Raw genomic sequence first — 24,955 nt, forward strand, 5'->3', positions numbered from 1 at the left:
ACAACAAACATACGGTTACCATAGTAACCCTTATCACACTTCTCAACTTTATACTTGTATATAGATCGAAGTACTCAGTTTGTAATCTAATACATTACAGTGTTTTTTTTAAATGATGCATATTAGCTAAGTATTTGTACAATATGAGCTGTATTTCAAGTTGTCTTTGCCACACACGCACACACACATATACGCACACACACACACACACACACGCACGCGTGCAATCACGCACATACATACATACATACATACATACACACACACACATACATAGATACATACATACATACATACATACATACATACATACATACATACATACATACATACATAAGAATACATTGTTTAATCTTTTTAATAATCCTGAAAAAAGCGACCCTCGAGATTTGGCAGTCCATAATACGCCATGATTCCGCATGTGCCGTTTGGTACCCAGAACAGTTGAACCAATATGCCCGTGCTCCTTTCCAATCGCGCAAATCACATCCGTCAATATTTACCGAGTTTTTATCAAAATATTCCTTCAAATCAACAACAAAGTCTCGGCAAGTTCTCGTGAGAACTACAACGAGAAGACTGGCACTGTACTCAGTGGTAACACTTCGTGCTCGTTCCAAGGAAAATTAATTATTCGGATTCAAAGGCTTATACACTTAGTTCTAAGTCGCAAATTCATATAAGTTGTGGAATGATGCAATCGAATTTCAACGTGTGCCTAGTTTGACCCAAGTCGGTGTCTTCTATTGTGGCATGGCGTGTCAACTATCCAGAAATATACTCCGGGCCCCTTAAAAACGGAGAATCACTTGGAATATTTCCATGGGGTACTTAAAATATAAATGTCAAAGTCAACCCAAACGAATCAGTTAAATATTTTGTTAAATATTTTGAAAGTCGTTCCAGTCCTCTTTGCATGTAATGTCTTTGGTTTGGCAGGTAGTGTTTGACTCTTGCTACGTGATTCCTTCGTTGGTGTGGCATTAGTTGCCACTGGTGGTTTGTCTTCATCACTAATAAACAACGGTTTCAAGGGTTTGTGTCGCTCTGCTTCGTCTATGATTTCCCGCACTGCATCCTGGAACACCTTTTCTACGCTGTCGTAATTACCAGCTGCGGATGATTCGTAAAACTTGCACGCATACTGTTGTGAAAGACTGTTGCCCTCTGTCTTGCTGACTTGCCTGAAAGTGAGCAAAAAGAGGAATGTGGGTATACAAATGACAACTGATATTACACTGAAAATGCTAACACAGATAAACTTGTGCATTAAAGTTTCCGTTGAGTAGCCGCTCAGACTCAGTGTTAACAGTCGTGATTAGGACAGAGTGAGGCGTTAGAGGGACCGGGTCCATTACATAGCTGCCTGGAGCAAGGTCACTTGATAAACACACAGACTGTGTCTCCAATTATCGACAAAAAGACTGTATACTAGTATGTTCATAATGAAATAGCCGTTGCTCTATTATTACATAGCTGTACTCCCACTCTTAGCGGCAACCTCGATAGAACTTGTGACACTACTAGGATTTAAAAAAAATATTGTTATTTCATCGTCTTATTTGTTTTATTTATTTATTTATTTATTTATCTATCTATTTACTCACTCACTCACTCACTCACTCACTCACTCACTCACTCACTCACTCACTCACTCACTCACTCACTCATTCATTCATCCATACATCTATCTATATGTCTAATTATTTATTTATTTATTTAATTCATTTATCTATCTGTCTGTCTGTCTGTCTGTCTGTCTCTATCTGTCTATCTATCTATCTATCTATCTATCTATCTATCTATCTATCTATCTATCTATCTATCTAGCTAGCTATCTCGCTAGCTAGCTATATATGTGTCTGTCTGTCTGTCTGTCTGTCTGTCTGTCTGTCTGTCTGTCTGTCTATTTATGTCTGTCTGTCTATCCATCTGTCTATTATTACTATACTATATTTTGAGAAAGCGATACATTTACTGAAGAACGATTTCTCCATTGGCTAAAGCTAGAATGTCAAGTGATGTCACCACTTGCAAAGATGACGTGAAGCCCATGTAATATGTATATCTATAAATCGAAATAGTCCGGCTATTTTTGGCCTCTTTGTTTACATTAATGCGCTATGTCACATAAAACCACAACCCCACTAGCTACTGAGGTAACATCGTAAACCTAACTGTGCAACTACAATTTATGTTACCATGGTTACAACACACATTTAACGTGTCAACGACCTCTCCTTAACTAATTCTTATTGGCAAGAATCCCATCCATTGCAAAAATGGCATTTAGACTCGAGGTCGTTGCATGTCTCACGTCCTTTTGTGTTTGAACAGTCTTAAGTGTAAATCTTACTTTCCTTCTTGACATTTTATTGACAACCAGAATTCAAATAAAAATAACAGTGCTTTCCTCGAACGGTATTATTATTTTTTAAATCAGAGACATACTATGATGTAATTGAACATGAGGTCACACTTGACAGTAAATGGTGACGTCATTAAATCTATCTACACGTACGACGTCGGCAAATGTTAACACAGACGGCAGAAGTACAAGAAAGTTAGTTTTACGATTGAATTTGAGATATATGACACACTAAAGTGAACTTTCACTATTAACGGAAATCGCCTACTAATAAAATTTCTAGTAATATACGATTGTTAAAAATCAATGTTGTAGTTTTGTGACCCCTAGCCGTTCATGTATCTTTCATAACAAGTCATTTCAGTTTTTGAAGATGTACATTTTGCACGTAGGAGTATGCTTTTTTTCTTTCTTTTTTTTTGCTGTCAGGAGTACGTCACGTAGGCTTTGGTGATTTTTAGCGGGCATAGACCTCCTACGTGTCTGTGTGAAATGTCAGTTTGACATTTGCTGATCTTTGCATATGTTCCTGTAGGAATTTCATCAGTCTGTAATAAAAACGTGTCGTAAAAGAAAGTGTATTTGCTGAAGTAGCATTACCTTGCTTTCTTATTAGAACATTAAAAAATATCTCAGAAATCATATTTGGTAATATATGACAAGAGTTATGTCAATGCAGCGACACTAATTTAACGTAAATTCACCAGAAATCCCGTCACAAAGTAACATTCACATATATCACGACACCTGATTTTGTCATATTTGCATAGTTTTGGATTATGAAAAACCCAGCGCTAATCCTATAATCCACTTAATCCCCCATGAGTTCGTTCTCCTTTACTAACCGACAGAAATCAATTAAATTCCATTGCTGGGACGACGACCTTTCTATTCTAAGTTCGAGTATACTTAAACAGTTGTAGATCACTTAAATAGTTGTTCATTTCATGGACGATTTGTAGAATGACGTCATACCCTACATACTTGAGTTCAAATTATTTGAGAACCCTCTTTAAATTGTGATTTCTCTCGATTCACCACGTTCATGTCAAAGTATTACATATTTCACAATTTGTATACTGCATGCATGCATGCATGTATGTATGTATGTATGTATGTATGTATGTATGTATGTATGTATGTATGTATGTATGTATGTATGTATGTATGTATGTATGTATGTATGTGTGTATGTATGTATGCATGCATGCACGCTTGTATGTATGTATGTATGTATGTATGTATGTATGTATGTATGTATGTGTGTATGTATGTATGTATGCATGCATGCACGCTTGTATGTATGTATGTATGTATGTATGTATGTATGTATGTATGTATGTATGTATGTATGTATGTATGTATGTATGTGTGTGTATGTATGTATGTATGTATGTATGTATGTATGTATATGTGTGTGTGTATGTGTGTATGTATGTATGTATGTATGTATGTATGTATGTATGTATGTATGTATGTATGTATGTATGTATGTATGTATGTATGTATGTATGTATGTATGTATGTGTGTGTGTGTGTGTATGTATGTATGTATGTATGTATGTATGTATGTATGTATGTATGTATGTACATGTATGTATGTATGTATGTATGTATGTATGTATGTATGTATGTATGTATGTATGTATGCATGTATGCAATTCTAATTTATTCTAATAACACAATGTGTGATATAAGCGTTATGTGTATCAACTTAACGTATTCAACATGTATCATCCCTAATTGTTCTATGTAAATCTAACCAATCATTATGTAAACCACACCATGTGTCATATGTAAATCAATCTAACAAATATGAAAATCGTCTCCATTCGTTCTATGTAAATCAACTTAATCAATATGTAAATCACACAATGTGCTTTATTTTATTCGGCCTAGGGTCTATGGTGAATCAAATCATGTGTCATAAGTAAATCAGCCTCATCAACATGTAAATCACGTCATGCTTCATATGAAAATCAACTTCATTAACATGTAAATCGACCTAATCATTATGTAAATCGACCTAATCAATATGTAAACAATAGCATAGAATATGAATCATATAAACAAAATAATTGATAAATGCTTGTTGAATCTTAATTATTTCGATAGCTATTAGGAAATGTCTGTGTATATAACATGCACGTCATAATCATGTTTCTGTTAGACAGGTGACATAGATGAAAGGTAGTAAGCAACACAAATATCAATAAAGTACTTGTTCGATCTTTAGTAGCAACTAATTGTCCAACCAATAAATGCGAATATCAAACTAATCAAATTTCATAGCTTTTTTGTAATTTAAGTCCAACTTTGTGTTGCTAGGTGATAATGAGCGAGACCATACGTCACTTCCGTGAGGACAAACAAAATACACTCACCTGTATCTCTGCATGTCAACTTTATTACCGAGTAACAAGATTGGTTTATCCGGTGATGTGATTTTCTGGTGCTCAGAGACTTCGTGGAGAAATGTTTTAGCTTCATCGAAAGACTGCCTATTATCAATACCGTAGACAACGATGAAGGCGTCAGCCCAGTTTAAGTATCTCTCGGCACTGTTCTCACCGAATTCATTTTTACCTTCCTGAAATGCGAGAAAATATAATTTAGTAAATTGTCGGTTTCGTCACATAAAATATTGATTAACTAATATAAGCCTAATCGCCATTGAATCATAGAACTACATTGTCCTCGACGTCTGACCTTGACCTTAGAAATCAAGGTCAAGGCTGTCAGCAGTTTATAAGACGGTGTATTACAAAATGGAGGTCGTAGAAATCTATAAGAACAAGGACAATGGCCCTGGATAGTCGTTTAGTACGCGAGATAGACGACAGTAAAACAAAAAACCCAATCTATCTGTAAAACAGACGCTTAGGGATAGGAATAAAATCGTGTAACTCTTCTGAAAGTCATATTGAAATGGTATTTTTCATCCTCTGAAATGTGAAAAATCACATCAGCATATTTTTTAACTATTACTTCTAGAGTATTTCTCCACTCTCGTCTCTTGAGGGAATGCATTCTACTGTTTCTGCAAAGTGACACTCAATAAAAATGGGATGAGTTTCACTTATCATTAATCCCATAACATGTAATGTAAATGAAAACCGTCTACGGTACCGGCCACGTACGTGATTTGATGATTTTTGTGAAACGAATCAGATTCAGAGTAGAAATGAATAACACAGATGAAACATATTGTTACTACTACGGAAATCATGGTATCGGCTAACTTAGGACACTAACTAAAACTGTTGCCATTGCATGATGTGGTAGATTACACAAGTGAGTGATAGCTGTGCCTTGGTCATACGGATATAAATCATCCCGTAATCACAATAGTGTAAACACTGAAAGAGGTCGAATGTGCTGCCGATTGAGGATACGATAACTTGCTATCAGATGTGTCACTACACTATGAGTGTAATTACAACCAATGTGTATTGATAGATTATATCAACATGATGCAATGTAAATCAACAACAGTTTTAGTTTTGTGTCTTTCTTAGTTTGCCTATAGCTTGGTTTCCGACACAGTAGGTGACTTTGACATTTACCCTGACCTGATTGGCGGTGTCCATGATCTTGACAAGTACCTGTTGATTGTCTACAATGGTCTCTTTGCTGTAAGTATCCTCTGTTGAGCAAACAAAAAACACAAGTGGTTTAGCTATAAAACTTTATTAGAAATGTCAACGTTCCCTGAAGTTTTTACCATATCCGGCCGTTGACTGTAACGTTAATGCTAACGTAAGCTCGTAATGTTTTCCCTAGCTAGTCCTGCATTTGGTTGACACATATGCAAGGACGTGACCAAACAGTACATAAATTATATACTGCAGTTACCGTCAAATGAGGTAAAATGTGAAAGGTTCTGCTATTCAAGTTGTTGATTTTAAAATATGGCGATGCTAAAACACCAATGATTCGAGCTGTTATTCATTGACGGTTCACAAAATGTCAGAATTCTTTACACTGTAATAATGAAGATGGCATAGAAGGTGAGTACAGATAGGAAATTCGTGAACAAGGTCAATGACAATCTCAAGAAATAGCAACAATATATTACATCATCTTGTCATTCACGCCAAAAGCCTTTATCATTACTACTCTTTCATGGGAAAAGATTATGAAAAGAGGTTAACATTTCGCGGCCATTAGAGAAGTTTTGTCGGATACTCAAACGATACACCAAGTGAGTTATATAGTACTACTATAAAGAAAACTTCTTTCAGAGTATCAAGTGTATTTCAAGCACCGCGTCGGTTACGGTACCGAAACTTAAGCTTCGGTGATCTCTTAGGGAGTTTGTTTTAAAATGTTCTCAATACGAGAAGGAAAGAATTCTTCGTTTCAAATTTCGGCATGACTATTACTTTTCAGAAGACTAAAGGTAGAACCCCCAAAGAAAAGTTTGTCATGATATCCAGTGACTTTGTAACAGTTCTATAACTAAATACAAAAAGTTTTCATCGCACTAGTCATTCTAGTGAACCCTACTTGAATTTTCAATATTTATGTTTAAGTATAGCACGTTTCTTTTATTGATTATACATCCGAATTGCCACGGACAACCTAGGTTGTGTTGTATAAGCTTGACTGATAATCTAACAAATCCTTAGGTACAAAGCTCAAAATACGTATTTCAAATATCCTGAAGTACAAATTGCCGTGCAGCAAGGCGCTCAAGGAGAGTAAAGGGAATGTAATTCAATAGTTGAAAAAGTACAGTTTGTTTTTCTACGGTGCCAAGTAGGGAACTTAACTTATTCTGCTAATTGCGACCTTTCTCTTCTCAACGCATGTCTTAGGCCATTTTCTTTTCAAACTGAGGAGTCACTTTAGCGTTAGGGGCATAACATATAGACGAAAAGGGGGACACAATATGACCCTGTTTGTTTATAATGTTTGTCTGTTTGATGGCAATTGAAATGCGAGTGACATTTGATACCCGTTCACTGCGTTGTTGTACAATAGTTCAACGCATCGTGTTTTTCTTGGTTTGTTTTTTCGCACTAAACACCTAAACTCTATTTCACAGTGTCACCGTTCAACTCTCTTACACTGACGAATAAGGTTATAATCGGCAATGTCCTCAATTGAACTTTGAAAATGGATTTTGAATCGCTAAATTTGCAATCGATATAGAAAGTTCGGATTTCAAATTATCCGGAAAGTAAAACAGCTGCTCTGAGAAACTGTTGCTGAAACAGTCGCCCACAACTTTTCCTGTCTATACGTCATTCCCTTCAATTTACCATCATGTTGAACTTCCTGGCCCATTGAAGTCGATCGCACAACGTCGCCACTGTTTTTAGAAGTTACCTCGGGTATATACCTCACATACTAAAACCCACATATTAATACAATTAATATTATTCCAATCACCCCACCACCACCACGACATTATGACAGCAGCTGACTTTAATTCAAAATAACGACAGAAGAATATAGACATAGTTGGAAGTCTGAAATCGACACTGGCAGCTGTCCGGGCGCATCAAATTATATCATATACATGTACACATGTACAGTAGACCAGTGTAGTCATCTGGTAAACCAATGTCAGTATACAGCACACTAGATTTATAGATCGTCGTGTGTGTCAGTGCTGTGTGTACTCTATCACCATCGTGTGTGTGTGTGTATTTGTGATGACAATTTATGGTGCAGTGATTTACTTCGGACACATAATTCATTTGTAGTTTGGATCGATCAGAGCAACCGTTCCCACACTATCACAACAGAGAAAGGTGTGATTTTGAAATGAAGACATTGCGAAGATAGTTTTTTTCTGTAATGAACTAGGGAGTGCACGGTGGTTGGTTTCTGATATGAACTTTTTGGTTTGTTTTTAAGAATTGAACAGGACTGAGTTGTCACTGAAATAAACAAACAACGGGTAGTGTCAGTTACAGTACTGTTTCTGAAATGAACAAGACTGTAATAAACTGAACGGAGCTGTTTCTGAAATAAACTTGATGGTTTAAGTTCTGTTCAAATATCGCTTTCTTTCTGAAATGAATGGAGAGGTTTACTCCTGATATGGACAAGAGTTGTGTGTTTGCGATGTGAAGAACGGATGGTTTCTGACAAGAATTGACCCTTTCTTCTAGAGGCTTAGTGTAAGGTCACGTAATCCGACTACGCTTTCATTCTGCCTTGGGCAGGTGTACTTACGATAAAGTGGAACACTTTTAATATCAACAAAGAAGGAATTTTGACTTGTCTTCCGATATCAATGGTCACTTTATATCTTAGGTGTTAGAACCATTCAAGAGCAATGTCCCGAAACGCTGCCATGGCAACTCTGTTAAAGTAAAACAACACGCTCCCGCAAGTTTAATACCCCTGTGGTCTTTGGTTGGGACATGAAGGTCAATTCACGATTTAATAATATATAGGACAAACTTTTTGGTCGACTTCGTTCGCTGTCTGTGATTAAGTAGGGTTAATGTTAACAGTGATTTACTACACAAAGTGTTTACATAAAATTGAATAAAGTTAATACCCCCTGAAAACATTTTCAAAAATGTAAATTTACAAGAGGTACTTCAATTTGACATTAGTTTGAATGAAAAGTGTCCTTGCTAGCTAGATTATGAGCATGGAAGGATCACGGACGTTGGTGTACTTTGTCCAGGGTTACAACAGTCTGAGCGGAAAGATCTATAGGTGTACATATATTGGGAAAGTGATAACTCCTATCATGAACTTTTCATCGTCTGATCCTGATGATGTATATGTAGTGAACAACAACATATCTTGCAAGCAAAATAGACGAACCATGCAATTGCAAAATATTTTGTGGCATTGTATTGCCATTATTTTAACAGAAAGGTCACACAATGATTGACTTGTCTGTTTATTGAATCGATCTTTTTTCATGTCAATGTCCGCGCGGCTGGACCAAACCTGTAAACCACAGACCAATCTTTCCGGGTCTGTCTGTCTGTCTGTCTGTCTGTCTGTCTGTCTGTCTGTCTGTCTGTCTGTCTGTCTGTCTGTCTGAACCTAGCTATCCTACGGTTTTCAGCGTCTCTGTTGTGTACTTCATTCAAGTTGGAGACAGGCCGCTTCCGTGCACGTCAATCCATACCGCGCAAATCATTAAATTTTAAATTGAACTTTTCGTTTTTAATCAGCAGTCCCCTTTGTACAAAAATAAGCATTTGTCGGCTGCAGTTGCTAACGCGAGATGACAAGTGACGTCATCGCACCGCCACGTGATCAGTCTGTCGTCGCTACACAAAAGTTCCGGTAGCTGACGACCGGCTGTGTTGCTTGACAACTGAAACCGCATGCAGATACTTTTCAGCTTTAAAGTCCGCTGAAAGTTTTAATGATAGCATATATATCGCCACTAAACTGACGTACATGTCGTTATTATTATACGGATACAAGCCACGGCTAAGTTTAGAAACATCTGCTACAGCATTTGAAATTTGTCAAATCATCGAGTTGGGGAAGTAGTAATTTAGCATCATTTTGTATCATTACAAATGAACGGTGTCAAATATCAAATAGTGCGATCACCTTTCACACTTGAGGAATGTGGCTGTGAGTACGGGTGCAAAAGGTTTCATACTTACAGAAGTTAAGGGTTACTTCATTTATTTTCACTGACACATTAATTTGAACATGGGTCAAGTTGTAGATAATTGTGTTCTTGTTAGTCTGATCCGGGTGCTGATGATCTTTTACGACCGGTTATAGTTCGTGCTGTATGGACCCCGGAATGTCACGTGGTGATGGTGCCGGAGAAAAGTGAAAGCCCAGATTTGTTCAAGCTAATTCAGATAACTATAGGCATGTCTAAGGTGCTATTAATCATGATGTTATTTCTCGTCTAGCGAGCAATTGTTGGTTAGATCGTAACTCACAGAGTTGGTAACATTATCTTTCCTTCCATAAAAAATTAAACAAAACGTGATGAGACGGAATTCAATTCTCCAAAATCATTGATTTATTTATCTATTAACCGCCTAAAATGATGTACACGTACACTTTGCATTAACCTGCGCGAATTGAGTTCAGTTTGCGTACAATGCATACAACATTGTATAATTTTGTCTCCAGACTACGCAACTGACCTGGGCTATGCGTCGTGGTATTAGTTTTGAACTGAATACAATACAAACATCAACCACTAGATGGTGACGTCACTTTCATATGTGTGGCATCGTACATGCACTGTACATCTCAATCATTGATAATGCCATTGACCACTTTGGATAATTCTTGCCTATATTTGATTCCCAGCTTCGAATTTCTTTCTGTCAAGCAATGTTCCATATACCCTTGCTTAAAGTCTATATGTTTACACACACACACACGCATATATATATAATTTATGTTATATATATATCATTTTCACATTATACTTGGCAAAAAAGCTATTATATTTACTTAATATATAGACTTTAACGTCCGTATTTTTAAATCCTTTTTTTCTAAAAAAAAAAAAGGACATAACTTTAAATATATTCCGGTGACGGGGATAATGTTTGTGAAGTACTTTCTTTTACGACTTGGTTTCTGAAATATGTCAAAGAGATAATAAGGTTGACGTGTCGTAAAACGGTACACGATATGTGGAGAGAAAGTAAATATCTAAAATTGTCGCGTGATGAGCAAAGCTTCACAAGTGCCTCTCAATGTATATGACAAACTGTATTATGAGGCGACAACACAACTTGAAGCGTACAAGTGTGTTATTACCGACCATAACATACCAGGGGCGAGACTAGTTGAATATTTGTAGAGAAGTCATTGCCGCGTTAGCCTAGTTCAATGCGTGAAAAGCAAATAGGATTTCGCTTCTTCATCTGTGGCAAGGTAAACATAACATGGCTGTACAAGTATCCTTTTACGACTTTATTCATATTAAATACGTGGACAAAATACAGCCATGACAGAGTGAGCATGCAGTTTCGATGAGAGTAGGAGATGAGATATCATGAAGTTCGCTGAGACTGGATCTACAAGTCCATGTTAAGAGAAACGCAAACGTTATGTGGCTTTTGGTGTATTTAAGACGAGCGACAAATCCGAACAGTGCCTACTGAGAGTTATCATCAGACGGGGATACTATCAAACACATTCAGCTGTTGTCTGTTAGGGTAAAAGAATTATTGAAATGTGTTCACCCTTCCCTGTCTCCCCGTCTACAAATTTTTCAAATCTAATCTCGATCGGTCCTTCTGATGGTAGATGCAACTGCCAAATTATTTCAGATTACCACTCAGTTCAAACATTTTCGAATTCTACTTTTCACAAGTACGCAGTCAGTATAGATAATGTAATCACTAACATTTTTACTGGGTTAACCTTTTGCCTAGATGTCACAACGGGGTCATGATAGTCTAGTATACAATGCATAGGACCCGGTTCGAGTATGGTTGACGCACTGTATAGAGTACAGTTATTATCAATATGCTAATGTCAAAATCAAAGTCTTGTTTTTGAATAAAACTAACAGAGAAAACTGGATTACCGGTAGCGCTAAATTTCGCTATTAAATTCACTCTTCGGACGCAGATAAAATCATTATCTTGGCTTGATTTCTGGATCACTCAATCACGAGTTCTAAAGAGCCTCGTTCTCAGTGATATATTCATGTCAAATTTTCATTTTAAAACGTTTTTGTTTTGTGTATGTTTATATGATTGTATCGGGTTTTTTAAAATAATAGTAAGTTTATATTCAATCATCATGGTAAAAATAGCTAAAAGTATTAAATCTAAGAAAAAATTTCCCCGTACAATGGACGTAGAAATCATCATGTTCCCGGCAATTCAACTTGTTTATACTGTTGGACATGAGGACGTCTTAAGCGAGCCCTTCCAAAACCCCGCTATACCCTTCATCTCTGCATCGCTCATGAAATTCTAATATGAGACGCCATGGTGTACTGTGATCGATCTGTCAATTGGCATTAGTCTTATGTTTCCATGGTTACTGTCAACCCGTCTTCAAATCAAAGCCACGCTAAATTGGTCTTTAAAGTAGTATCGTGACCACGCATGTGAAATTTCACTCACTAAAACACAAAACACCCCGAAACACTACTTCATCATCATTTTCTCCAAATGGAGTGAAACTTTTAATTCAATAACTGGTCGATGCCCCCATCAGTCTGACGTGCATACCGGATAAAGCTATATACGTCATACGGACTATGGTAATTCACTCTTCGTCTTAAGACGTACAGGGTAGAATAACGAAAAGGCGATAACGCACTAAAATGAACAAATTTTGTAAAAAAACTTGACGACATGTTCGGTTTATCCTGATTAAATGCTTGAATGGTCTCTAATCAACTTTTAAGGAAATCTGATGAATTGAGATATCTATCAAATCATTGAAATTCCATTTCTCGAATTTCTTGGCTGAGTGATGAATTTCTTGATTTTTTTTAGTTAGAATGTCTGTCGATAAAATGAACACGCGTCCGTTAGCAATAATGATGATGATGATGATGATGATGATGATGATGATGATGATGATGATGATGATGATGATGATGACAAGGAGAACAAGTAGCAGGAAGAAGAAGGGAGAACAAAACGCGGTACCTGGATGTGAATGTCACGGACTAATTATTCCTTCCCGAAGATCTTCAAATCTCTCGTGTAATATTAATCAGGGAACCAATACTACGGGATATGTTTTCTGCTTTTGTACAGTGGCCATCGATCATCATAGTGTATGACGCAAGGCTATGCTGTGCTGTGAACTTTTCCTTATCACCCTCCTTCACTGTGTAATTCTACTCGGAGCGTAAACACTTCTTACCTTCAACACAAATATTCTTTCTTTCAAATGCTTTTTTTGTATTATTTATTTTGACTATCGGACTAAAATGTCGAATGCCTCGTAGCAAAGCCGATTTATTTCAGTGATTGCATGCTGACGGGTTTTACCGTATGAGAACATTTGTTTGCTGTCATCACATACGGATTGATCATAGTGTTAAGAGAACAATTTAAGATAAAAATAAGTTCTTTAATTTGACCTTACGAGTTAACCTATTCTTAGGGAGTCACTAGCAAAATAGTAAGCTCAGTATGATCTTTTGGACACTCCGTTTAAATAGTCTGAGAATAGTGCAATTCCGTGTTTTTCCTTCAGTAGCATCGTTGTGAAGAAAATCGGTTCAGGATTTGAAAATGGGGAAAACATAGACGTCGGAAGAAACAGATTACCAATTTTGTCAAGTTCTCTCGCTCCTCTCTTCCTCCCTCTCTCCCTTCCTCTCTCTCTCTCTCTCTCTCTCTCTCTCTCTCTCTCTCTCTCTCTCTCTCTCTCTCTCTCTCTCTCTCTCTCTCTCTCTCTCTCTCTCTCTCTCTCTCTCTCTCTCTCTCTCTCAGAAAGGGGAGAACAGGGTGGTCCAGTCGTTTCATTATCGATTCACTGCTGTCCACTGTTTCTTTCATCAAATTCAAACCTTGAAGCTGATTAGTGTAAAAGTCACGAGACAATTAGTTAATGTTGTGAGAAAATCGATAGAAGTGATTAGCTGTCGAATTTGACTTGATTATCTTACATGTAGGTCACACGTATATTGTGTGGGCACTGACCAAACTGATAAGCTTGTTTCGCCAAGGGTTTCCAAATAACTTGACAAGCATTCAGCTATCATATACGAGGTCGTTTGAGTATCTAGAAATGAAATTGGCTAGATCAAAATGCTTCCCTTATTGCCCCCACTAAATATCACGTTGACTTCTCGACCCTGTGCAATTCATTATATTAACAAGTCGTATAAATTTGTCCCTGTCAACCGTCCAAGTTGTCCTTCACGTCCTCGGTTTGTCTTCCAGGCTTACAAGACAATCGACGGGGGCAAGCGATAAAGGATGGGGGTTGTGGTGAGTGTGACAGATGACATGAAGTGAAACGTGCCTGCCAAAGTCTTTAAAGAGCTCATCAGTCACATTGGGTTGGTGGGTAGTTAGTGAGATGAATGCAGACAGACGTCTGTCATAGGACTGAAGAACCATGGTTTTAATAAGTACATACACTTACAAGAATTATCAAATTGTACATAATGTTAGCGACTGATTTTTTTCTTCTTTTTTTTTAAAGTCCGTTCAATAATGTAATTAAATTAGGCAACTACCACAAATATTTCGAGAAGTAAGGACAATGTTTATTTTTTTTACACCTGGTTAGACTTGCTCAAGTGTCCGGGCTAACTTTCTATTCTTTGATTTGAATAAAATATTTCTTTACAAAACAACAACTGTTTGCTATTATGTGAAATGATAACCTGTATGAGTGATCCGGTGATTGCGAAACAATGACAGGTGAACGCGTAAGCCCAGAAGAAGTCTAGTGGGCAGACGAGGAAATCTTTTTGAAAACGTCGAAGACAACATTTTAGAACAAACTCAAAACATTTGATAATATGAGCCTTGAAAAAAAATCTAAAAAAACTAGCCTAACACTTGGTTGGATATGTACATGTACTTCAGGTCGATATCAAGTATAGTTTTGTATTGCCATTGTTTACTGAGATTGCCAGATTGGTTTTCATAGATACTAGTGGCCAATTGGACTGATTACAGATTGGCCTATGCATTGTATTATATGTCCTTGAATATGTTTTTTTGTGTATTATACGGTAAGGTTCATTTCACAGGTACACGTGACCGATGTGTCTGCTGTAACAACATGTGCAGGCTTTAATAGCTAGTCTGCGTTTGTTGGTGACACTTTATAGAACGTAATTCATATATTGCCTTCCGTGGCACATACGGAATCTCCATTAACAAGTAACTTGATAATGCAATTTTGTCGCTTCGCCTTGCCTCTAGACTACACGACGAAAACATATTACAGTGAACACGGGTACATGCTCAGTAGATGTACGTGTCAACACGTACATTCAAGACTTCTAAATCATCGATACTCAAGTTTTATCTCTCTTTTCTGTTTCGAAGCATAACAGTCGGAAAACGCCTGCGATGTCTAGCCGACCTTAAAAACCCACTACACATGATCAATTTCAGACTTTTTTAAAAAAAAGAAAGAAAGGAAGAATGACATATGCTATGTGTACTGTTGGTGGTAAATTAGTGACATTAAATTTTATTGTCATGGTATTAAAGGTTGTATTGTGTTCAATTACATTGTTTGAATTATTGAACAAGACGCGTATAGCAAAGCATACGATCGAAAGGGGATGTGGTGAGTAGAGAAAAATACTTTGAAAACATAGAATATAATATATAACAGACAAGATCGATAGCACCATCGTCATGTAAACTATTACCACCACCATCATCATCATCATCACCACCACCACCACCACCACCACCACCACCACCACCATCACCATCATCATCATCATCATCATCATCATCATCATCATCATCATCATCATCACCATCATCATAATCACCACCTCCTACTCCCCTTCCTCCTCCTCCTCCTCCTCCTCCTCCTCCTCATCATCATCATCATCATCATCATCATCATCATCATCATCATCACCACCACCACCACCACCACCAATCCACATTGTCCACTCATTTGCGACCCCTAAACCACGTGGCATCGTTGATAATAATAATCTTAAAGTGAGACTCCAGGATGCACAAATAATTCAATTACTATGATTTACGTTTGAGGCACAAATCTGCGATTGACCACACGTTATGTGTTCAATGTGACTACCATATATTGGATTGCTAATTGGCTGCTAAGAAAATATACATGCAGTGTCGTGTGTCTAATCTCGTTAGACTAATATATATATTAATGACAATCTATAGTGAACGTCTGTATAGCGCTATCATAACATTTTCTTAACAGGATTTGATTACTTGCAGAACGCTATCTAACTAAAATATCACTGTGTCCGGAAGTATGATGCGCAGTAATGCCGGATCTTTACAAAATTGAAATAACACATTATCGCAATGTTATTTTCATTATTGTACATTTCAGTCCCGCTTTACTGTTATCACTGAAGTTGTTGAAATATGCTAACCTACCTCCCTTGAGGGTCTAGCTATTACTGGTTATACTGTGCATTCATACAAAGGCGCGTCATCGACTTATAAAAGTTTAGATTTCAGCAAATTGATATTGGCCAAGTTGGTAGCAAAATATTTTCGCCTCGGGGATCTTAGCGTGAGAAAGGCTGTCTGAAAGTCGTAAACTTGGCACGTTAGGTGATGAAATAGTAAATCGGATACCGTAAACAGACCAATCGGAAGTGACGGGTCTTGCTGTTTGTTTTGACCATGACGTGTGCAACGAAAGATATGGCAAATGTTGGCGGAGTAATGCAGCAGTTGATATTGTTGTAGAGATAATATTCGTGGTTATTTCGTTCAACTCAGTCCAACAACCCACGAAGGATATTGTACAATTTAAATTTATATTACAAATCATGCAAATAGCTACCATATCGGATAATTACCTCCAGTGTAAGCCGTGCTAGCTGTATAAATTTGAGCATTTTCTTTTTCTATCAGACAGTCGACAATATATTAACCGAAAATGTTTAACATACCAATAACTATTATTGCAAACGTTAAATAGCGGTCATTTCCATCCCTACGCTTTACAGTAACAGGTTGAAATTGTAATGACGTTGGGGGAGTCGATTTTAGGAGCGGACCCATAAATAAATTTGATTGGATTTAAGTTTACAGTTGTATTTTCAGTGTATGATATTACAAGTACAACACGTAGTCTGAAACATTTAGCACAGCTTTAAAGCATGTCTGATGAACAGTATCAAATTTGAACTTTATGGTAATTAGTGGTCATGTTTGTTTCATAGTGAAATATACTTTATAATATTATTTCATTAACTATCTAACATGTTGAACCATATCCAACAAATGACAAACCTCTCACTACGTATTCATATACATGTATGTATGGTATATCCACGATGGAATCATATAATATTGGGCTGTGCCATTGAAATAGAAACGCAGCACGGGTCTTCGCTTCCAAGCCCCTTTTTTGTGTATATTTGACAATCTCTTTCAGGTGTTGACTACGATTTGTGTCTAAATAAGTTTTAGTATGTAATTTGCGCTTGCGTGTGTTATACACCGAAAATGGGGTCCTCAGTTACTGATGTGTATCGACAGTGGCAGCATCCGATCCAAACGTGTGAAGATATGTTGCGTAGTAGACGATATCTAGATCGTACAAGACGCTAGATGGTCTTGAACTCTGCGGCACTGCCAGTACGTTGACATTATCTTGTGAAGGGGACAAGGTGTTATTTTGACAATGACGTACATAAATTTATTTCAATCATTGCTGTACAGATGAAATACACAATAGTACTAGTGGTAATGCAGAATACAACGATGATAGAGTTATGAATGATAGTCAAATTATCAGAGTGGACCGGCTTGCAAATTGCAGGTTCGAGAATCGTCACTGAGAGCTAAATTGTGCCCCTAACAGTCAACCTAGCTGGTTAACTGGGGACAAAGTAGGATAGAGGTTGTAATGAGAATGCTTTAATCTTATGCGCTAATCTAAAGGCTGCAATTGATTGTACGTGTATGCTCCAGTGTGAGTTGAGGCAGTATCAAATGTGTTGTGCCGCTATAGGTTCTTACAGTGGGTAATAATTGAAAAGTACAGTTGTGGGAAAGCGCTGTATGAAAACCCCTACACTATTATTAGTATCACTTTGTATTACGTGCACAGTGGCTATTAGTTACGTGTTATGGCGTGTTTACCTTACAGTCGGTTTACTATATCAAAACTGTAGCTAAAAATATATGTTTTCTTAACCCTAGTGACTGCTAAACGACCACAGTGTTTTCAAACTCTTGTTCTTGTTGCAGGTTTGATTATTTGTCTTTCACGGTCATATAAGCTATGACGGCAGACGTGTGCGTGATGTATATAAACCATTTCTTAGAACCAAACAGCTGTGTGCTCACGGTGGTTGTATAGCCAATCGTTTCAAACACGTTTACCGATTGTACATTCTTAGTTGGACTGTGTAGAATCAGCAGTGATGATGAAACAGAGATTGGACTGTGGGTACACTTGACCAAAGTTCTATATCAAAGTGATAGCGTAGTATAGGATAGTAATATTAGTATAGCTATATGGGCCCAGTTAAAAGTTATATGGGGAATGGAGTCCAGGGAAAACACATCATTCACTGCTTTTCTTATATTAACTCCGTAAATCTTAATAAGTTTGACGTAAATGTGATTTTAGCCAGAAGTGAGTATAAATTGATAACTAAAGTGAACAACAGTATTGCTGTTGGGAACGAGGCTGTTGCCGTGCGCTGGTCACTGGGTTTGAGTTTCCTCGTCCAATTAACAATGCAATGCAATTAGTGAGATTCACACTTCATACTAACCTATTAGAGATGTCGCCTCATAAAAAAACATTTGACATTTTGGAAAATATACATCCCGATCTCACTGAGTCATTATTTTCCGTTTGTATAAAGCATTTTTAATTTATTATGTACTTGTCAAAGTTGATTGACTAGAAATAACACAATTTTAAACACCCAGGGTGCTCACTTTGCAACAATACCAAACGACTTCACGATAAATAGAAAGCATTTGTATGAAACGGACGCTGTTTCAAATCGCCTAATGAATGTTTTCACACTCCACTGTTATTCAATTAATTCGTTCGGGAGTTTGACTCTACATGTTAAAGGATTAACCACGTCTGTGACCTTTGAACTCCTGTGATATCGTCAATGCAATGACACCTCTACAGGACTGGACTGTCCTTACATAGTACAGTAGATGGAAGTCCCGATAACACAAAGTTTATCAATTGTTGATGAATACATGATAGCGAAGATTATGTACAGCAGACGAACGTACAATGCATCTATTTTATCCGTCGAATTGAGTGACACGAATACTAACATGACTAACTGTACTAACGAAGTAACATCGAATACAAGTTCGGATAGACCAGAGACTTGAACATCGTTCACACGAACAAAGCAACATTGCCAAGCCCTGAATATGGCCAAGTAAAGTCTCTGGGTTATACTTAAGACTGCTTTCGTCGAGAATTTTGCAACGCATTTTTTTTTCTTCAATTAAATGAAATTAAGCTGTTTTCCCGAGCATGGACGAATTTCCAAATATCCAAGTGGCTGGGCTAAAGATTGGGTTGCTCTAGATTAGCTGTTGTCACGAATTATTCATTTTCCGACATTTTGAATGAAATTATAACTCTTAATATGCACGATGTGTAAGACCAATTTCAAGCTGCAAAGCACAGACATACGATATACTACTACTAACTACGTCTAAGTAATATGGAAAATATCAAATAACAGTCGAGTGCTGGCAACAAATGTTGTCTGTATGGCTCAGATAATTATGTATGATTAAATACAACGTTCAGATTTCTGACGACCGTCTAAAATCACTTTCTAACGACGGCGGAAAGCTATCGAACTGCAGTAACCCTATTAGCTGCCGTCACAGTTCAGTAATTCTACTCTGCATTCTGTTGTTCAGACGTCGATTTTAAAGTAAGCCACCTGTTCCATTGACCCCAAAAGGGTCATTTCTCACTCGTATATAGTAGTAGTTCTCCGATTTCCATGAACAGCAATCTCACTTCTACTCGAGGCAAACACTGTCTATTAGAATAAAACTGTTACTTCCACTGCTAATAACCATACATCATAATGTGACCATTTTGTCATGTGACCATTAACCCGTGCCCTCTCTTGCGGGGAATTTTCGGAAACCAATAAATTAACAGTTGTTACGTGACTGCTTGGGGAAATTTTTCAATCGAGAAAATGTTGAAAAAAAATACGTGGACATGACCAGCATCGAAATACAGGTATACGTACCAAACGGCACCACAACATCTTATAAGAAGTAGAGAGGAAAGAATTCAATTTACAAATTTTACATACTTTGACAACAAAACATTCTAGTTTCACGATGAAATAATCTGCTAGTAAATTTGAAATTTAACGACCAGTTTTTTTTTTAATTTTCTATACTGAGATTGATATTTATCCATCGATATCTCGGTCATGAACAATAACATTTTCCATCTGTTTAGCCTAGGGTATAACATATATTTTTTTTTGAGAAATGTGGGGGTTGAGATAAATATGTGGCAGTAAAAGGTTCCCATCAAACTGTCAAGATAAACTTTGACGAGCAACATACATCGCTAGGTGACGTCGTTTCTATGGCGATATAGTGTTATTAATTGTGATTGAGTAAAAGGTAACCAACCGGCGAGGTTTAATAATGTTTTGACAACACTGATGATTGAATATGACAGTTGAAAATTAAATATATTGTATTTACCCCACTTATATTAATTATGTATGTATGTATGTATGTATGTATGTATGTATGTATGTATGTATGTATGTATGTGTGCATGTATGCATGTATGTATGTATGCATGTATGCATGTATGTATGTATGTATGTATGTATGTATGTATGTATGTATGTATGTATGTATGTATGTATGTATGTGTGTGTGTGTGTGTGTTTGTGTGTGTGGGGGGGGGTCAAATAACGTACACGGACGTGAATACGTACTGTATGTACGTTTGTCTGTCTGTGCGTCTGGATGGATGGATGGATGGATGGATGGATGGATGGGTGAATGAATGAATGGGTGGGTGGGTAAATGGATGGGGTGGATGGATGAACGCGAACGGGTGGCTGGCTGTATAGGTCTCAGTGACTATACGTAGTGACTACTTGACGTACTCTAAACTTACTAGTACGTTCTTTTCCATCTAATCGTTCAGACTCTTCTTGTATATCTTTTTGTGAATCGTAAATCTCTTTGCTACTTTAATTTTCAGTTACTTTCATTCATTTTGTTTTCAGTTCCAAACTATTCGAACCATGTCAATGATGAGTTAGTTAAAGTTCTACTTTGTATGGTATGTGTTGATTCCCAATTCAGCGATAACCCGAATCTGTACAAGATATAAAACAGAAGTCAATGACGTCACACATTGGGCTTGCATGGATATGTATATTGTTTCATGGTCACATCACACAAAGCTGTGCAATGTAGCTCTGTCACATGTTGAAGATAGTTGATAGGTGATATGAAGCCTTGACAGTGTCAATACGTCGTGAAAATCGTGAAACAGTTGCGAGTGTCTTGCTCAGAAATAGCTAAATGTTGTGAAGCTCGCTCTCTTCAATTTAGGGAAGTATATAATTTCATGACATAGCTTTTTTTATATTAATTATCGGTTTGAGAGTCAGATTATTAAATGAATCGTGTAAATCTGAAAAGTCGTATCACGTTGTAGATAACCCCTTTCTGCTGAATGCCGCATCATTTGAAAGACAAGAGATCACAACACAGCCTGAAGAGCTGTGGACTGGTCGGAGGAGGAGGTGGTGGCGGTGGTGGTGGTGGTGGTGTGAAATCAAAAGATGAGCCTTTTGTATTGCAACCTAGTAGGCATTTGTGGTGTACGTACTTGTCAATGAGACACATTCTGTGAAATATCTATACTGAACGAGAACAATGTCACAGAATTAATGTTATCCCGTTCACCCCTGGGAAAAGATATGCTGTGTGATTTGTATGGGATTTTAGCAAATAATCCTCGGCGTTTTGTCTTCGTGTTTAATTTGTCCTTGGGTTGGACGGTGAGGGAGTATTAAAGTTAAGGTTATCGGATTTTGTCCCCGGCGGCTTATAGAAATGGACAATCGCTGTAGACTAATCGAGTTAACCAACCATGTGGTGGTACACCATCACATCTTTGTACTAGAACATAGGTAAGAGCCATCAATGAAACGGACGTCTCCGAGGAATAATTACACCACGTCTCGTTGACGACGTTTTGCGGTGATTATCTGCTTGTTTTGACCTTTTTCACAATATAAATATTATTTCACTTCACGTGTAAAGGCAATCAATATTTTCACCTGTGGCGATGAGGGTGACTGACGACAACTATGTGAATTAATTCGAGGTCGTTCCGCTAATTATTTCATCCATAAAAAGTAAAATGTCAAAATGCTTGGAGACACGGAGCATGAAATCCGTTTTTGTGGTTACCATTTATACCTTCAAAAGGCAGGTCAAGCGAGATTGATTCATTGGTCATGTAAACTTTCCCCTATTTCATGTAAGCTTTCATTCCATTTATAATGGAGGCAGGAATTAGCTTATACATACACCACATTACAAAACAAAACATTGTGTGTTGGATCATATACCCTACTAGGTGTTGTGAATTTTTCAAGACACGAATTTACACACCCCTGAGAACGTTCCCACCAAATTTCTGGCCAATCATCCCTGTATATTTGAAATTTTAAAGTTTTTGACCATAAATCATGTTTCTATGGTTGGATCACGGTGTATGACACGGTCACTTGTGAGCTAATATTCTATTCAAGGAGTTTTGCACTGCAAAAGGAGATCTATCGTTTCTCAGTGCAAACACCGATGACTGTACTTTCTTCGTAAATATCTAATAACGCCACTTGTATTATGCCCATCCTTGAATTAGCTCACAAGTTACGGTGGTGCATGATGATAAATTTGTTTCAAATATGTACTGTCAACCTATATTGAGGGTTTGACAGTCCTTGTGCAAGAACTTGGCACTTTATGTTTGTGCTGGCAGTGCCGGTGAAGTGTAGCCTGTTCATTACATGTATTACGGCGATGAATAAGACGCCGGTCATATGAGGGGGGGGGGGGGGCACCGTTACGAAGAAGTAATACAAGAACGTCGTAAAACAGGCTATGTGGAGTGATGGGGCTGTAGAGGCAACTATACATAACATTCAATATAGTATATACAAACGTATATTAGCACTATCAAGTATCAATAAAGTAAGTAGTGTGTGAAGTTGACATAATAATTTACCATCCATAATTAATACCAGTAAATTACCCAGTGAACTCGGGTAGATTTTACCTCTTTACCACCCTAACAATTATTATACTGCTTATACATTTGTTAAAAATCCAAAAATATTTACAATTACAATGTTACGTATTTTACTATCCGGTGATGCCTGTCAATCTGTACTACAAGACATATGAGTTAAAAATCAATACTTTTGAAATGAAAAGTGTGACGATACAGTATATAGTTATGACGTCATACAAGTCATAGTGGTTAAAGTTGTCGATATGCAAAGAATTCTAATATTGATACGTCTCGCACAGTAATTAAGACAGTGTACATCAAATCTAAACACAGAACAGACTCTTGCAGCGATGTCAAATCTCGCCATATGCATGTACATAATAGCCCGAGTCGACGAAGAAAAGTTCGTATCATCGTAAAACTATACCATGCTTCTTTGCGACAAATGGTCTCGACAAACGGTCAAACACATTCTGAAGGACCTGTAGCTGAATGGGAACGAAAAGTCTTGTCTGTTCGGCCGGAGACTCATGAAAATATGGGTTTACGGGTATCCCTCCATACATCAGTTGATAGGTTTACCAATATGTTTGTCGTTAGGTCAATTGTTGCAAAAACTACAGACCTCCTTACGGCACCGTACCAAACTTATAAGCAAGCGTCATTGGCAAAATATGCCCTGCCTTGTAAAAAAATGAATTTCTGATAATATTGTCATAGTTTTGTCATCTGGTATCAATATAGGGAAAACATAAATGGAAATTGGATTTTTAGTCTCAACAAAACGCAGAATCATTCCCACAAAATGGGGTGTTATGTTTCATAATGGTTTAAGATTCAAAAGCATTTTGTTTTGGTCCATATTGGAGAGCCAAAATGGATTTGGAACATGTTACATCTGCCATGAGTCGGTAACCGTTTGAAATGGACACGAGATAAAGGAGTCGACAGCTTTGTACATTACTATAAAGCGCTTACTAGTATGTCTTTATAGAACTATTGTCGTCGTTGTTAGATTCGATCAACGAGTTCACAATTCATTAGTTCTATTATGTAATACGTTGTAGAAGTTCTCACACACCTTGTCAGTTTCTACAAAAAGCTCCTCGTTTGTCTTTTCATTCAGGTAGGATCTCGATCCTGGTACTTAGGGACATTGTTTCCATCGATTATCTTGTTTCGTGTTCAATGGACGACAATTGGCAACGACCAGTCGTTATCTAGACCCTTGATCGATAGATGGAACGATGAGTAGGCCCTTCACACAGCTTAATCCGTTCGTCACTGAAGAAGCTTATATACTGTAATTCGGGGTTTCGTGTGGTGTGACAGATTTTTTTCCTCTCAGTTCACTGAGGTGCCCTTCAGTCACAACGATTATTTGTACATGGATGAATTCGAATTCGAAGATGCTAGTGATTATGATGACGTTGATCGCAATAGCCTGCTCTTCGTAGTTTGGCTTTTTAACCATACGACTGTACCCCACACGCCCCTCAGCCCATAGGAAAGCGTAAAAATGAAATTGCTTCGGCTGACTAGCAATGGATAATCTGTCCAGAAACCTGGTACACATATGCTTCATATGCACTTACATGTAGGCGTTGTAATAAATTGGCTCTGTGAAGTGGATGCCCACAGATGTGAAACAATGAACCCATACTATATATAGACACATGTAGCTATGGTGATGGCATT

General features: G+C 37.4%; 1 protein-coding gene across 1 annotated transcript in view; it reads right to left on the reverse strand.

Annotated features, from left to right (window-relative positions):
- Positions 1-375: 375 nt before the first annotated feature.
- The window catches only part of LOC144442028 (ras-like protein family member 12), a 31,429-nt gene continuing 6,849 nt past the window's right edge, over positions 376-24,955 (reverse strand). Inside the window, exons 3-5 of the mRNA XM_078131303.1 lie at positions 5,941-6,014; positions 4,753-4,958; positions 376-1,184 (exon numbers count right to left, since the gene is read on the reverse strand). Of these exons, the coding sequence (XP_077987429.1) occupies positions 866-1,184; positions 4,753-4,958; positions 5,941-6,014 (599 nt within the window). The 3' untranslated portion in view covers positions 376-865. The remainder of the gene's footprint in view (positions 1,185-4,752; positions 4,959-5,940; positions 6,015-24,955) is intronic.

Source organism: Glandiceps talaboti, chromosome 1 (genome assembly GCF_964340395.1).
Source record: "Glandiceps talaboti chromosome 1, keGlaTala1.1, whole genome shotgun sequence".
Taxonomy (NCBI): domain Eukaryota; kingdom Metazoa; phylum Hemichordata; class Enteropneusta; family Spengelidae; genus Glandiceps; species Glandiceps talaboti.